Source organism: Sorghum bicolor, chromosome 10 (genome assembly GCF_000003195.3).
Source record: "Sorghum bicolor cultivar BTx623 chromosome 10, Sorghum_bicolor_NCBIv3, whole genome shotgun sequence".
Taxonomy (NCBI): Eukaryota; Viridiplantae; Streptophyta; class Magnoliopsida; order Poales; family Poaceae; genus Sorghum; species Sorghum bicolor.
In genome coordinates, this window is record NC_012879.2 from 49,705,271 (window position 1) to 49,720,836 (window position 15,566).

Below are 15,566 nucleotides of genomic sequence, written 5' to 3' on the forward strand. Positions count from 1 at the left end.
AGACACGGGGGCCCGGAGGCTCTGGCGACGTGCTGCGGTCGTGGTCGGGGTCGTACCTCCCGCCTCGGCGCGGTCGATATCGTCGAGACTCGGCCTCGTCCCTGTCACGCCGTCTGGCCTCGAGGGTGGCCTGGACGTCCGCGTCGGCCCCGACGCGTTCATGGACTGAAGGGGCCCTGATACCCCCTTGCGGGTTAGGGGGCGGCAGACCCTGCACCGTTGGCGCCTTGTTAGGACGGGGTCGGTCCCCTTGGCGTCTCGTGCCGTGGGACTGTGACGCAGAACTTTTTGCGTTCTGCACCACAGCTTGCTCCAGGAGGCCACGCAGCGCCTGGCGCACCCTTCTCCCCTCGGGAGTCGATGGCTCAGGCATCGCTCTGAGGAGGAGTGCGGCAGCCATCACGTTCTGGCTAGCCATGCTGAAGACTGGGGGGTTGTCACCCCCTTCGTCCTCGATGATGCGGCGGTTAACGTCCCGGGCGCGACGTCTAGCCTCGCCCCCATCCCCGCGACCGGACGGGTCTTGGACCAGGGTCTCGCGGAGTTGGCGGAGGCGTACGCGCTCTTCTTCGAGCCTGGCCTCCAGCTCATTGAGCTGCTCGAGGTCAGGGTGCTGTCCTCCTGGAGGAGCTGAGGCGGCCCCGCGGGCTCCAGGGTGGATCCCGGGAGTCGTGTTGGGAGGTGGGGTGGCGTTCCCCTACCTAGAGGGTCCTGCACCCCCTTGGGCGTTGGGGGGGCGCTCCCCCGACCTCGAGGTTGAATCACTCTCGTGACGGGTCGTACCCGCCGTCGTCGGAGTCGGAGTAGCCGAGGCAGCAGTTGCTGGCCTCCAGAAAGCGCATGAAAGTTTTCGGGTCGCCACACCCAGAAAAATCAGCGCCGGCCCACTCGTCATCGCCTGAGGTGGGATCCTTAGGGTACGACGAAACGGGCGGTGACGCGATAAGGTCCAGGGTAGACCTTAAGTGGTGCACTAGAAGATCCGCGTTCGCACTTAATGAAGTGCTCACGGAAGTGGCATAAGTGGCGGCTGTGCTCTCGAGCCCCAGAGGGAGCTCGGGAGGCGCCGCTGTCTTTCCTTCATCCGTGGATGGAGGGTGACGAGAAGTTGAGGCACCCTGGTCCCTCTTCTGAGGAGGGGGCGGGAGCCGTGCTTTGCCCTTTGATCGGGGCGGAACAGGAGGTCGCGATGCTCCCCTGTTGGTCCGGGGAGCGGAGCTTGATGCCCCACGGGCCCTTCCTCTAGCTCCTGTCAGGCCGGAGGAATGTGCGATCTGATGAGGAATATGCGGGGGGAGGGCCGGACGGACCCTCGCCTCAGTGGTAGGGTCAGAGATCCTAGACCTCTGACGCCCCCGTCGGGCACCCCCCGCATGGTGTCCCGAGCGCCTCCCACGCACCAACTGCGGTGGGATCGGCTCGGGGCGAGGCTCGGCGTCACCACATGGTGGGAGGAGGACCATGTCATAGCCGGAGCCGAGCGACATGAACTCTGCACTCCCAAACATCATGATGGTGCCGAGGCGGAGTGGGTGGAATCCGTCTGCCATCCAGACTTTCCCCAGTTGGGAAAGATAAATGCCACGCAAAAGGCTCCTACCTGGCGCGCCAACTGTTGGCGTCTGGACTCGTGGTCTAGACACAAATGAGTGTATGTATGCGTGGCTGTCTAAGCCTGGATGGTGATGCAAGTAAAACACAGAAGATTTATACTAGTTCGGGCTAAGGGTGCCCTACGTCCAGTGAGATCGGGGATCTGTATTGCCTTGCACCCAAAGGTGCTTTTAGTAGGGGTGTACAAGCGGGTTGCGAGAGAGGGCTAAGTCCCAGGTCTCGGCTTTGTGTGGTGGACAGAGTAGTGGTTTATACCCTGTGAATGAACTAGCTTGGGGCTGTGTGTTATGTGGTTGAACTTGTTGGTGAACCTGTCTTGGCTGTGAGCCCTAGCTCCCCTTTTATAGTCCCAAGGGGAGGCAGGTATTTACATAAGGGGTTGGAGATTTCCTCTGCTGAGTGGTGAAGCAACAGTCCCGACCCTGTAGAAGCTTGCCCATCCCGTCCTTGAGGCATGGCTGACAGTATGGCTGCTCCTGTGAAGGGTTACCGAGCCCTGTTGGAGTCGTGGGGGTCGGTTCGGTGATACTGCAGCCTGTCCTGTTAACAGTGGGAAAAGATAGCTAACAGTGACACTGGCTAATCTTTCCCATTCCTCTTTTACGGTAGGGCGGTACACCACAGTGAAAGAGGTAAGGCTGCAGTGCCCAGGGTGGTTGGAATAGTGGCCACCGCGCCCTGCTGCGATATGGGAGTCACAGCGCCTGTCACGTCGTGGGTACGGGCGCCGTGCGTCGGAAGCCTTGCTCTGACCGGGCGAAGCGGCGTTGGTGCCCGAGCCCTGGAGGGGTCGGGCGAGACGGAACTTACGCCCGAAGCCAAGGGGGTCGGGCGAGACGGTGTCTGCGTCCGAGCCCTAGAGGGGTCGGGCGAGACGGAACTCGTGCCCGAGGCCAAGGGGTCCGGCGAGCCGTGATTTGGGCTCGAGACCGAGGTGTCAGATGAGCTGGGGCCCGCGCTCTGGTGATTGCGGATGGTTTGCTTTGTCTTTTGCGATTTTTGTTGTTCTGATTTGGCCGGGTATCCCTTTTTATGGTACCCAACATATGGGTAAAGATGTACAACCTCTGCAGAGTGTTAAAACTAGTATACTAGCCGAGCTCACGGTCAGGAGCGGCCTTGGGGACATCTACATTAAGATGATGAGCTTATTATGTTATTATGTTCATTTGATTATCGTTTATGCTATGAGTTAATTATGCTTACACCTGATCATGTGATTATTGGATTATTTATGCTTCCTTGACATTTGCTATCTAATTATGAACATGCTATCCACTATTAAAAGCTAAATACAGTCAAATCAGTGTCAGCTATTTGAGCATCATGAACCCCTGGTTATACTTGTTGAGTACGATATGTGCTCACTCTTGCAATTTCCCAACACCCCAGGTTATGCTTATGATGATGATTGGAATGAGGACTATCGCTATGAGTATTAGGTTTGAAGTCAACCAGTCAATGTTGTCCCTGTGTGGAGCTTCCGTCGAGAGCGTTGCTTATTTCTTGCTATCATTTATGTTTAAGACTATGTGATTTATTATCGTTCTGCTATGTAATAAACACTGCAATGGTACATTTGAGATTTGTCTACTTATGTGTGCGATTGTGTCGAGGGTATCGGTAAGGGGTACCCTCAGCGATACGCATTACGAGATTGTCCGTACGCGGGTCGAGACCCCCAATTCGACGCTCTAATCTCGCGTATGCGCCGCTATCGACGGCCGCAACCTCGAAGACGGAAATAGCGTCGAGCGAATCGATCAGGCGTCGAGCGTTAGTTACCGTCGAATACGGAACAGCCTCATGCGAACCGGAGGGCGTCGAGCGCGAGGACGCCACCCGCCGCCTGACACACGCACGCGGGCCGGAGCATTAAGTATGCCCGATGCTTCCCCACCTAACGCACAGGTCACGGGAGGCGTGATAGGGAACAGGCTTCCGTCCCATCAACCTTTTTGCAGCTTTCCTACCGGACGACCCGGGGTGTGTCGGGACACAGGAAACCAGGATGGAGCGCCTAACCGAGACACCCTCGAGACACCCGAGGTCGGCGCTCCAGTACGTGGCGTCCGACCCTCGACCAAACAGGGTCCCTTCCCAGGGATAAGTTGGACGTCGACTGACGACACTACAGCTACCCTGCCGAATTCGCCGCCGTATCGTACAGACATGCGATCCCAGAAACAGTGCAAGGCGGCACCCAGGGCAGAACGCAGGAGCACGCGTAATCATCACCGGGCTATCAGGATGGGACGGCTCGAGGCCATGCTGCACAGGAACCTCGAATAGGTCGGCGCTCCATGCGGCTAACGACCCCTACTCTAAACGTCTACGCATGTACCCTGTGTCTCTCCTTGGAGCTATAAAAGGAGAGACTCAGGAATAGAAGAGGGGAACGACACTAGGACACAAGGCCACACTCACACGCATAGTAGAGCGACACATTTCATTCCACGCTTGTATTCACCCCTGTACAAGCACTTAGGTGCAAGATAATACAAACTCTCCCCCCCCCCCACTGGACGTAGGGCCTTCTCTTGCCTGAACCAGGATAAATCTCTGCGTTTTCTTGCATCACCATCCGGAAAAGGGGAGCACGCATACAAATTCACTCGTTGGTGTGACCCCCCGGGGGATAAAACACCGACAGATTGTTTCTGGGACACATATGAGTCTTTTATGCATCCTATTTTGTTCTTAAAATATGGGTGTGACAGGTATCAAATCCCATGACATCATAAGCTGCTTTACAATTGGACCTTAAGATTTTTGTATATTTTCCCAAAGGCATGTAGCCCCTCAAGTTGCTCTTGCTTAGTATACTAATATAGATGTCCATCTAGGCCGTCCAGCACTGCACGACGTGGTACGACACGACATGGGCCCATGCCAAGCAAGTCGTGCCTAGGGTAAGGTCCAAGCACGGCCTCCTCCTTCAAGCCAGACCATGCTTGTGTGGGGCCAAAAAAAAACAGGCTTCATGCCGGACTGTCAAGCCTTGGGTTTCATGGACATCTATAAAAAAAATGGCATAAAAAAGAAAAGAAAAAGAAAATGGTTTACGCAACTCATCAGTGCACACAAACTACAACAAGAAAGCAATGCATAAATGTATAAAGGTATGTATTCTGACTTCGGAGTATTAAACTATAGTAACAATATTTTTTTAAGGGGGGAAAAGGAAAGGCCAGGATGAAACCATGATTGTGGTGATGATTTTGCATCGACCACTGTGCACAACCGACGGTTAACTGACCGTTCTCATGTGACGTCACCTTTGTTTTATGTCCCCTTGCTTTCCTTTTCCTGATTCTCTCCCTTTTGCTTTTGCTAGCCTCCAATATCATCTTTGTCTCTTTAGAGACATGCATGTAAATTTGAGCACTCAAATGAAGCTTCCATCCCGTACGCTATCCATACGCATTGGTTGAAGAGAAAGAAGCATGAGAGAGAGAGAGAGGGAGAGAGGGGCAAAAAAAGCTGGGTTTGTATTTTGTTCTGACGATATAACTTTGCCTTTTGTTTGCTTCTTGGAAGCCAGTCATGCTAAAGTATTGTAAGCCTATATATATGGTACGGCGGTTTATTAGGTTTATATATGATGATCATATCATGGTAGTAATGATGATGTCAGGATCTCCGGTTTGCTTTTGGTTGCCTCTCCAAGGTTGGCCGCACTGCATGCAACTCAAGGTGGTGGCAGGGATGTTTGCTGCTCTTCTACCCATGATGATCCTGACTGTCAGATGGCCAGAAGGATTGGTACGGCCATCCAGTGCTCTCCTTGTTACCACCTGAACCAGATGCTTCCTGTATGCAAAAGAAGACGTAGAAATATGAATAAATGTTATATGGAAGGTTCAACTTCTTCTGCAAACAAAGAAAAAAAAAGAGGAGCCAAATTGATTTCCTTAATTACTCCCTCTCTAATCCTCAAATTGTATATAGTAATACTACCGCCGATAATAGTAAATTGTTCTTAATGTGTCAGTGATCTATATATTTTAGCTTTGACTACACATTTTTGTACTCTCTTAGAAAGTGACACTTTCAAATTCAGAATGATCCCTGAAATACACGTGGGTAGTAGGTTTACTTTTTTGGTTGATTCAATTTACCGTAAGAATGAACAATTATCTAATTTATTTTTAAAAAAAATTGAACATGTTATTTTTATATAATCAAAACACCATTTGCGATCAATGCACATATAATTAATTTGTATATGAACGTACATTTTTTAAAATACAGGGATAGATAAAGTAAACATATCCTAAAATATTATACTTAATCACTGAGGGTAGCAACTAAGTTTTATTAATTTTTTGACAAATGGTTTGCTAATTTCTTTCATAGACTTGGATAGAGACAATAGCACTTCCTTCCTTGTGCCCATAGGAGTTTCACATATTGTCTGAATAGGTACAATTATGCTAACTGTGCATAGCTAGCTAATTAAGATTGTTATTAGGTTCCTTATCAAGGAGTCTGCCCTTGGAGTTGAACTCTTCTACTTGGCAAAGGTACTTGTAATTTGTCTAATTATTTTTCTTTTTAGTGGTAACATGCCAGACGACATTGATAAACCTAGTGTGGTTACTTTGTTTAATAATCTCCATATCTACACTAGTCAGTCATAAGCATTCATTGACGTTAATGTGCACGTATGCATTCATATATAAGAGCATGTGCGTGTGCATATGTGATGCCTACGTCCATACTATGTTGTGAAAAAAAGGTAAACGACACCAGTGATATATAAAAAGAAAATAAATATGCTTCCATCAATTTGTGAGCCATTATTGATATGTGTGTGTATGCTTACCCCTCTTTTGGACCTCCTTGATGAAGTACATCCCATGATCACCGCTTCAAGCCCAGCAGTTGACCGTCCATCAAAACTTTGAGGTTGTTGGTGTAGCTGCTCATCATCCTAGTTCGTTTGATCAAAAATCAAACCAAATAATGGGATCAATAATATTCACTAAGCAATAACATCAATTGTCAAAAATGTGAAAAAGTAACATTGATCATGATTTTTTTACTATATTATGCCAATCTACCACCTGCTGATGACGACGATAAGTCGTGCCATGTCCATATGCATCTGGATGTTGAAGTACGGCAGAACCATGGTGAACCACCGTCGATGAGGTGATCATCGTGGTGATAGGCTCCGTTGGTGTGTTGATGTGGAATGCTGCAGCAGCTGCAGCCATGCGCTGTCGTTGCTCCTGGTTGCCAAATTGATGCTGGTGAAGATTATGCTCCTGGTGAAGGTTAGGATGCCCAGCATGCACTTCCTCATCATCCCTCACCGAAATCTGAACTGATGATGCTCCCACGTCCACCTGTGTACACTTTGTTCATGTTAATATTTGCAAACTATAGTTAGTAATTTTCTACTGATTACTTTTGCCAATCTAGGCTGTCTTAATTTTTAACATACCAAATCAGATAAAAAAATACCAAATGCTTTTTACAATGAACATAGACACATAGTGCTAACTTTATGCTTCATCTATATATATATGTTCCATGCATACTGATAGTAAAAAAAGTGAGGAGAAATTTCATGGGCAGACAATTGGTGGAGTATTTAATTTGGTCATGTTTGGATTAGCTACAGACTGTGAAAAATTGTATCTATTAAAAAGCTGGCTAATAAAACACCTGAGGGTTGTTTCGATCACTCGGCTTATATATAGATAACTATGGGTCATTTGCACACCATTATTAGTTACTATTAGCTGGTTGAGGCAGATAATAGATTATTGCTAGTTTAGATCAGCTACAACCTTTTATTAATAGCTTCTTATTTGTTTTAGCTGATAACTGGGCATGCATATTCAACAACTTTTACCATGCATAAATTATGACTCAATGTAGTGAGTCACAACTGTTCTATTTGGACATCGGTAGATAGGGAAGGTGGCCCAATTAGGAAAGTAGATTACGTGCTGAGCTAATTTTGGAGATGCTACGATCTGATTATACTAGCTATCTCGACGAGGTTGATTGCTTTTTGAAAGAAAAAAAACGACACCGTACAGCACTCCAGAATTTGATTGTGCACAATATGGAGTACTTGTATAGAGCTTTCATGTCAAGTTTATTCTTGTTTCAACAAAATAAATTACATGGAAATAATTGATTATTAGTTACTTCTCATGCTGGTCAGACACGCCCATCAATTTTAGGTGAGACCTCAGTTCTCAATTAATCCTCTAGCTAATCCTGCACAATTTTTTCTCACCCTACCATTCATTGATCGGACCAAGCTGAAAGCACATTTGCATTGAAAACGTACACCCTCCCAAAACAAAAGGATCACACCCTATTTCTACCACATATCCTCAGAAGTGACATTATTTGTGGTTTCGGCACAAAATAGCTAGCTGCATTAGCCAAAAGAGCGTGGTCTGTTTTCATATCTTGACATCTATATAAGCTAAGACTAATGTGAGCATGAATTTATGATTTTTTCCCTGCTTTCTTGAAGATATATATGTGGGATCTGTTTCTTATATATTTATCTTAAATCTTAATTAAACACGACTTGAATAATTAACAGCTATCTATTCAAATGTTAAATGCTAGACGAACCAAGAAACTGTAACCGACGTGTGGTGGGTAAGTGCACTCCGATGCCCTTGCCTATCTACTAGTAAGATTCAAGTGAAGATCTGACCCAGTGCTCACTAGCCAGTCACTTCCTCTCTTTTTAATTTGGCAAGCTTAATGAAAGGAAAAGAACTCAACAGAAGAGTAAACTAGAGCTAGGGCCTTTAGAACGAAATGGTGCTTGTTAGAAAACACACCTCCTCGAAGCTGCTCCTGAACTGCGCAAAGTTGAACTCATCAATGCCAGCGGCGCCGTGGAAGGCACCGGCGACATCTGGCGGTGGTACTACCATGCCATCCGGCGGCAAAGGTGGATCAGCAGCAGCCTCCTCCACTGTGTCAGAGGAGGCGGCGGCGGCGACGGCAGGCTCCGCCGCGACGCCACACTGCCTGGGCTGCGTCTGGTAGAAGATCTTGGACACGACGAGCTCGCCCTCGCGCTCCTCCTCTTTGTCGCCCAGGTGGTACTGGTGCATCACCCAGTTGGTCTTATCGGGCTTGCGGTGCTTGCCGAAGTTGGTGTAGAGCACCAGGATCTTCTTGCACCCACGCTGCTGGCCGGCGACCACCACCGGCCGCGTCTTGCCGGTCTTGTGCCACCGCGTCTCGCTCCGCTGCTGCTGTTGCTGCTGCTGCGCGGGCAGGGCGGAGGACGACGAGGACTCCGCGGCCCGCGGCTGAATCTTACGGCGCTTGCGAGTGCCGGTGGTGTAAGCCTTGGACGGCCGGTGGAAAAAGTGCCTGCTCCGGCCGTCCTTTGTCAAACCTGCATGCATGACCATGGATATAGATGGATGTCAGCGTGTGCATGCATGAATATGTAGGTGCAAATGCATAGACCTTCAGTGTCAGAGAGAGCTGGCCAACAGATGTCTGGTTGGTTGTTTCACTTTGGGACAAGGGGGAGGGGTGATGATGCAACTAGCCATTGGCTGTTGGAGGATATAACAACCTTGAGAGGATGACAAAACCTAACTTTGGAAGATAGGGGCAGATCCCATGTCACGTTTCATTCTAGAGATGGACGAGGAGAGAGTGCGATATGCGCTACAACAAAACATTAATGTCGTACATGAAGATTCAGTACTAGCTAGAAGATTTGTATGCGCAATATATCTTTTTCTTCATATAGACAGTGTGCGTCACTATGCAAATCTACACCATTAATAATAATGTGCGCAATAAATAGGAATTATACGCGTATATACGACGAATGAGAATTATACGCGTATCGCGTATCGATTAAGCAACATTTAATTATATACAACAAATGCAGAAATAGCAAAGAGTAAAATACTTGAAACGTAACGAAAAATCTGGAAAACGGAAACTACTTTAAGTTGAAATGGGGGAAAAACAGCAAGCGCAAAACTAAAAAAACAAAACCATTGTATCCAAAGAAAGGCAGAGGGAAATTCTTTGATCAAAGAATAATGAGATATATAGGGGAACAAAATAAGAATCCCCTCTTGAAGAAATTGGCTTCACCACATATATACATACACACTGATGAGATCAATATAACAACCCATGGAATGGAACTGTGCTGATGATAAATTTAGCTAAAATTAATTGGATCACCTGGCAGTCTCTCAGGATGGGTGTAGCATATGCCGTCCTCCCCCTCAATGGTGGGTATGAACTCATCGATCAGAGGGTGCGACGGCGCCGCCGCAGAAGCAGCCCGGACCTTGGCCTGCAGGTGCTCAATCAGCTCCTGATCCGTCGGGTCGAACTTGACCCCCGCCGGCAGCCCCACCCAGTCCTACACACACATGCATGCATCGTCATCGTCACACAGCGAAGCTAGCTAGCTCATCAAATCTATTCTACATCAAAACCTAACAAAGTTGTCGCCAGTCGTGCTTGTGACTTGTGAGTGATATATATACCAGCTTCCGCTCGGTCTTGTGGCCGCACTGTGAGCAGCAGCTCGACTCCGACAGGTACTTCCCGTGCTCCTCGATCCTTGAGTCCATGCGGCGGTGGCCGCCACCGCCGCTACCGGTTGCCGCCGCCGCCGCCGCTGCACCATCCATGGCTGCTCCCTGCAGCTCTCCTTGCTGCCAAGAGCCCATATGAGCAGTAGCACCGCACCCTTTACCTTCTCAGCCCGTGCATGATCACATGCAAAGGGCTGGAGGAGAGGGAGACGGGCTGCTGCACACCGCTGCCGCCGGAGCCTGGAGAGAAACGAGATCGAGAGGAAGGGAATGAAAAGAGGAGGAAGGAGAGAAGGGGGGGTTATGGGGAAGTAATTAATAAAGATTTGGGGACAGGAATTCCATGTGCTGATGGCTTTAACTGAAGAAGAGATAGAGAGAGAAAGGAAAAAGGTCACCTATGTACACACGAAACACCTTTGGACACACGCTAGACGACCATGCTGTCCCTCGCCGTCCATCCACCTATCACTACTCTGCACAATATTTTTCTACCAACAGCTCCGATTTCTTACAGATATTTTTTTATAGGGATTTCATACAGATACTTTTTTATACGATTTCTTATAGATATTGCTCATATAATAATAAACCATTTCTCATTAGGACAATGGTTTTCTTAACTCAACCGCCCTTGGAAATGAATTTCTATGGATGGTTTTCTTAACTCACCCGTCCATGGAAATGGATTGCTACAAGTGGTTTTCTTAATTCAGCTGCGCTTAGAAATGAAATTCTTTTTTCGTGATTGGATCATTCGCCTGTATTTCATTAAGAGGCTTAGAAATGGATTTCTAGGGTGATTTTGTTAACACAATTGCTCTTGGAAATGGATTTGCAGAGAGATGATTTTACTATAGTATTCGTCTTTGAAAAAGTATTCCCAAGGTGGTTGAAAGCCCAACACGCGACACTGCAAAGGCCGTACCTTTACAATGGATGGCGTAGTGTCCATTTTAGAAACCGTCCCTGAAAACCCGTTTTTGACCGACTCACGAAATCTTTTCTGCAGTAGTGTATCTTTGTAATACACTGACTAGGAGACCTCACTCTCAACTTTTCTAATACTCATAAGGTTATAAATAGAAGTGATATTATGACAATACATTATTGTTCTAATACTAATAGTTGTTAATATAGCAATATATAGTCGTAATTAAGGATGCAAAAAGAAATGGAATTCTTATGCGCACAAGGTTTAATTAATTAAGTAGTAGCGAATAAATAGTGATGAGAGGATATTGTGTCATTTATAACATATGAATTATGAATAAATATCGCATATGGTAATTTAGTGTTAATCTTAGGCATAAATGTGAATATATAAATTGGTGATGTTAATTGTAGCAAACAAGATACCAAGAAATATTTGTCGTGTGAACTAGTGATATACCGTGTGATGGCATGCAACATATTGCAAATATCTCATTTCGTAAAGATTTTGGCCCACTAAAGCTCATGGCAAGCCATCCATGCATCTCCTTCCTTTCAACTCTCCGTCAAATTTCAGCCTTGTTCAAACAAGAAATTAAAGTTAATCCTCCATGTGCTTCTGTTATGGTTGTTATGATTAAAATGTAAGTTTTCAAGTTGATCTTCTATAAGAATACTTATTGCACTAGTAAACCTTGTGACAACATATTATTGTGCCCCAGGCCTACCAATGACATTGTATGTTATTTTATAGCAAATTCTTGTTCGTTATAGATATAGAATATAAACCAATGGTACAATAATCTTGCTATATGACATGCTTTTTACCAACTGTGGTATTTTGGAAAAGAGTAGTGCATGCTAGTAACACAAAAATATTTTTTCTTGGATTCACAAAATTTAAGATTTTTCACGAAATTTAAGATGTGCTATAGTAAAAAGCACTGCAGTACATATTGTTATGAGATAATATTGGAGAGAACCACGCGTAGCACGAGTGGTGGGAGCCCTGGGTTGGCTCCTACCCGCCAACGTTCGAGCCCCGCGCTCGACATTGTTGTCTCAACTCGGGTATTTTCCTCATTTTTGTTTCTTGTAGATCCTGGACATTCACGTGGTATGACATATATCATCTACAAGGCATTGTGCAGCTTTGTGATTTCTAGAAGGACGCTTGTTGCATATAGGTTGTAGGTATGTGTAGAGTTCAGATATTACAACTTATATACTTAGGAGTTCATGCTTAAAAAAAGAGATAATATTGCACTGTATAATTAATTGTATGTTGTATTGTACTCCTCTTGCTCCAAATTGTAAGTCACTTTAGGTTTTTTAACTCTATTTTTTACTATGTATCTAGATATAATATATATTTAGGTGTATAGAAAAACGTTTATATATCTAGAAAAGTCAAAATAACTTACAATATGGAATAGAGTATTATACTGGTGGTGTATAATTTTATGATACTGTTTTTCAGCTTATACTAGTTGGCCCTGCTTTAACTGCCTTCATCGTTTGTAAGTAATTAAAATATTTGTTCACAATAATACTTGCCACTTTATATAATCCAGAAAAGGCATGTTTCTCAGTATGCCTAACTAACTAACTCTAGTATTCCCCCTTCCCTCCCCCCCCCCACCCCCCCCCCCCCCCCCCACACACACACACAGGCTTAACATATTATCACAGCATTTTGTCCACAATTTGTTTAAAAAATATGCCTCCGAAAGGTTATGTGTGTTAGGTAACAGTAGCTTGCTCTGACTGAACCTTCACAGATCATGGCGGGTTCCACCATATGCTTGGTCGCAGCAACTATCAAGCACGCTTAGATCCTACTTCAATTCGGACAGCAAAATAATCATATAGCTTCCAGTACCTTTGGATGTGTCCTCCTAATCTATATTTCTACTAGCATTCTATCTCGCCATGCAAACATATTGTACACATTAATATCCACTAGTACATGTAACTATGTCTCCATTTAAGCTATTCACGTAACCATACGACATGATTTATTAATATATAATTACGTGTCCACGCATCAGAGTGCTAAGTCATCCACGAACATGTCTTATGATATTTATTTATTTATATACTCCCTCTGTATAGGATTTATATGTCGTTTAGGACAGCAACACGGTCTCCAAAACACAACTTTGACTTCTCATTTTTATAAAATTATTTAGAAAAAATAATATATGTATACTTTTATGAAAGTATTTTTAAGACAAATCTATTCATATAATTTTCACATTTGCAAACTCAACAATTTAAAAATTATTGATAATTTATATTCCAAATGTTTGACCCAGCCTTGTTTGTTTGCCTGATAAGTCATTGCAGAAAGTACTGCTCGCTGATTTGTTGTAAGAGAAAAACACTGTTGAATGACGGATAGATTTGGTTGATAAACTCAAGCGAACTTGTCCAAAATCACTTTAAAATCCTATACGGAGGGGGTAAGTAAATATAAATAGTATAGTTTCATTTACAATTTCCGTAGCAATGCGAGGGGCATTCTTCTAGTTAAGTATATTTTGCATCACGAGGTCGTCAGTTTCTATTACTACATTAATTATGTCACATCTGGAATAGATATGCATTTTGTGAATGGCGTTTTTTATCATGTGTTTACACATATGTTTATCTTGCTTATGTCATTAAGTGTGCGACAGGACTTTTTTTTTGAAAGGTAACAGGACAATTAAATAGTTGATGCCAAGCAACCAACCTTGTGCACAACCTGATCCTAGTGGGCCCGCTCATATTTAAAAGAAGAGGCGTCCCGCATCCTCATAAATAAAGTTTATATTTGCATCTTTCGCCATCACAGTTGTGTGGCAGCTGATTCAACTTCTAGTATCTTGCTTGGAGAGGTCATCTATCTCCAGGAATTATTTCGATAGCGAGTGAACACAGTCGCAGATTACAGATTAAGATGCCATGTATGCACGTACGTGTTGCTCCAAGGGTTTGACAGTGTGGATGCAGGTGAATACATCATCAGGGTTCCGACATGGATAGCTGGGTGGGCAGGGCAGCTGCATCCTCCAGAGACCACATGATGATTACAGGGATGCAAATACGATAGTTTGGCCACCATATGTAGCAGCGCTCAACTACTTCCGCACTCTACCCTCTCAGGTAATTCAACCAGGTGGTTAAACTGAATTGGCACGGTAAAAGCCCCATAAGGCCGTGTTACAACCTCGAGGGTTCCGACTTTCAACATAATATTATCAAAGTCTTCAACTCGGGACCCTGACAATGAACGATTACTGAAGTCAATTCAAACAAGAACTGCAGAGTTCCAACAAAATCTGACACTTTCCAATACCTTGTTCACTTGAGTTTATCAGCCGAAATTACCAGCCATTCAGGCAGCAGTGTTTTTCTCATCTAGTACAATTGTAGAATCTGCTTATGCACGCACTACACTAGCATTGCAAAGTTATTATTTTGCTAATAGGTCTCAGGTCCCCGTGAGAGACATGAGTGTGATTCGATTCCTGGGAATCGAACTTGCGCCGGCAGCAAGCACGCCGACTAGGCTAGCCACCTGGCATGAGAACAATCTGTTGTGAAGGATTCGCAAAACACGTCAACACTGTGGACATATTCAGCAAATTGCAACCAGTGCTTGTCACTGTTCTTATACAAGAGAGTTAAAACGACTGTTACAAATATTGGGGACTGAGATATATAATTGTATCGAGGATCAATAGAGACAGAGAAATCTTAAGACACTAAAACCCTTGACTATTATACCTTAACACCCTATTGAGTTGCATGCACCAATCCGTTTAACCCAAAAGCTTAAGCTGATGGAGAGAAATGGACAATTCACTTATATTCCAACACTCCCCCTCACATGGAGGCTCCTCAGGCCTCAAACGTGGAATAGGAGCGAGCCCCTCACGTGAAGGCTCCCTCTGGTTTTGATACCATATTGAGTTGCAGACACCAACAAGTTCAACCCAAAAACTTAAGCTGATGGGAAGAGATGAGCAATTCACTTATATTCCAACACACCCCCTCTCCCCCTCTCAGATGCAACATAAAATGCAGTGTCATTGCATTAGGAGAGCTGACACTATAAACTAATAAACTGGAAAACAAATGAAACTAATACATCCAAAATCAAAGATGTCATCAAAGCGTGCAACCCTTAAACAATGCCGATGTACACCATGTTACAAATATTGGGGACTATATTGGATGATTGTTTTGAGGCCATATAGGGAGTATTCATAGAGTACATGAGAAACAAAGAGAGGGAAACCCTAGACTACAAGATTACACTAATACCCTTAACTATTATACCTTAACAAAGACCACACCATGGCCTGCATGTATAACAAATTTTGAAATTTGCAACGGACACCAATCTACTTGAGTTAATCAATTCAAAAGAAAACTCACAGTTAGCAACCGCGTTATGAA

General features: G+C 45.0%; 1 protein-coding gene across 1 annotated transcript; it reads right to left on the reverse strand.

The window, feature by feature from the left end:
• LOC8061978 lies at positions 4,198 to 10,520 on the reverse strand. Its single transcript, XM_021448936.1, has 6 exons — positions 10,134 to 10,520; positions 9,823 to 10,006; positions 8,439 to 9,007; positions 6,684 to 6,968; positions 6,443 to 6,550; positions 4,198 to 5,427 (listed from the first exon to the last, which is right to left on the reverse strand). The coding sequence occupies exons 1-6, from the start codon at positions 10,317 to 10,319 to the stop codon at positions 5,338 to 5,340; spliced, it is 1,422 nt and encodes a 473-aa protein (XP_021304611.1). The 5' UTR covers positions 10,320 to 10,520; the 3' UTR covers positions 4,198 to 5,337.

What these genes read in the sequence shown, in the direction of transcription:
- LOC8061978 (XM_021448936.1), bottom strand. Translation starts at nt 10,319, where the DNA reads ATGGGCTCTTGGCAGCAAGGAGAGCTGCAGGGAGCAGCCATGGATGGT. An exon ending in ACAAGACCGAGCGGAAGCTG is followed by an intron (nt 10,007 to 10,133) that starts GTATATATATCA and finishes ATGTGTGTGTAG; the next exon opens with GACTGGGTGGGGCTGCCGGC. An exon ending in CAAGGAGGTCCAAAAGAGGG is followed by an intron (nt 5,428 to 6,442) that starts GTAAGCATACAC and finishes TTTTGCATACAG; the next exon opens with GAAGCATCTGGTTCAGGTGG.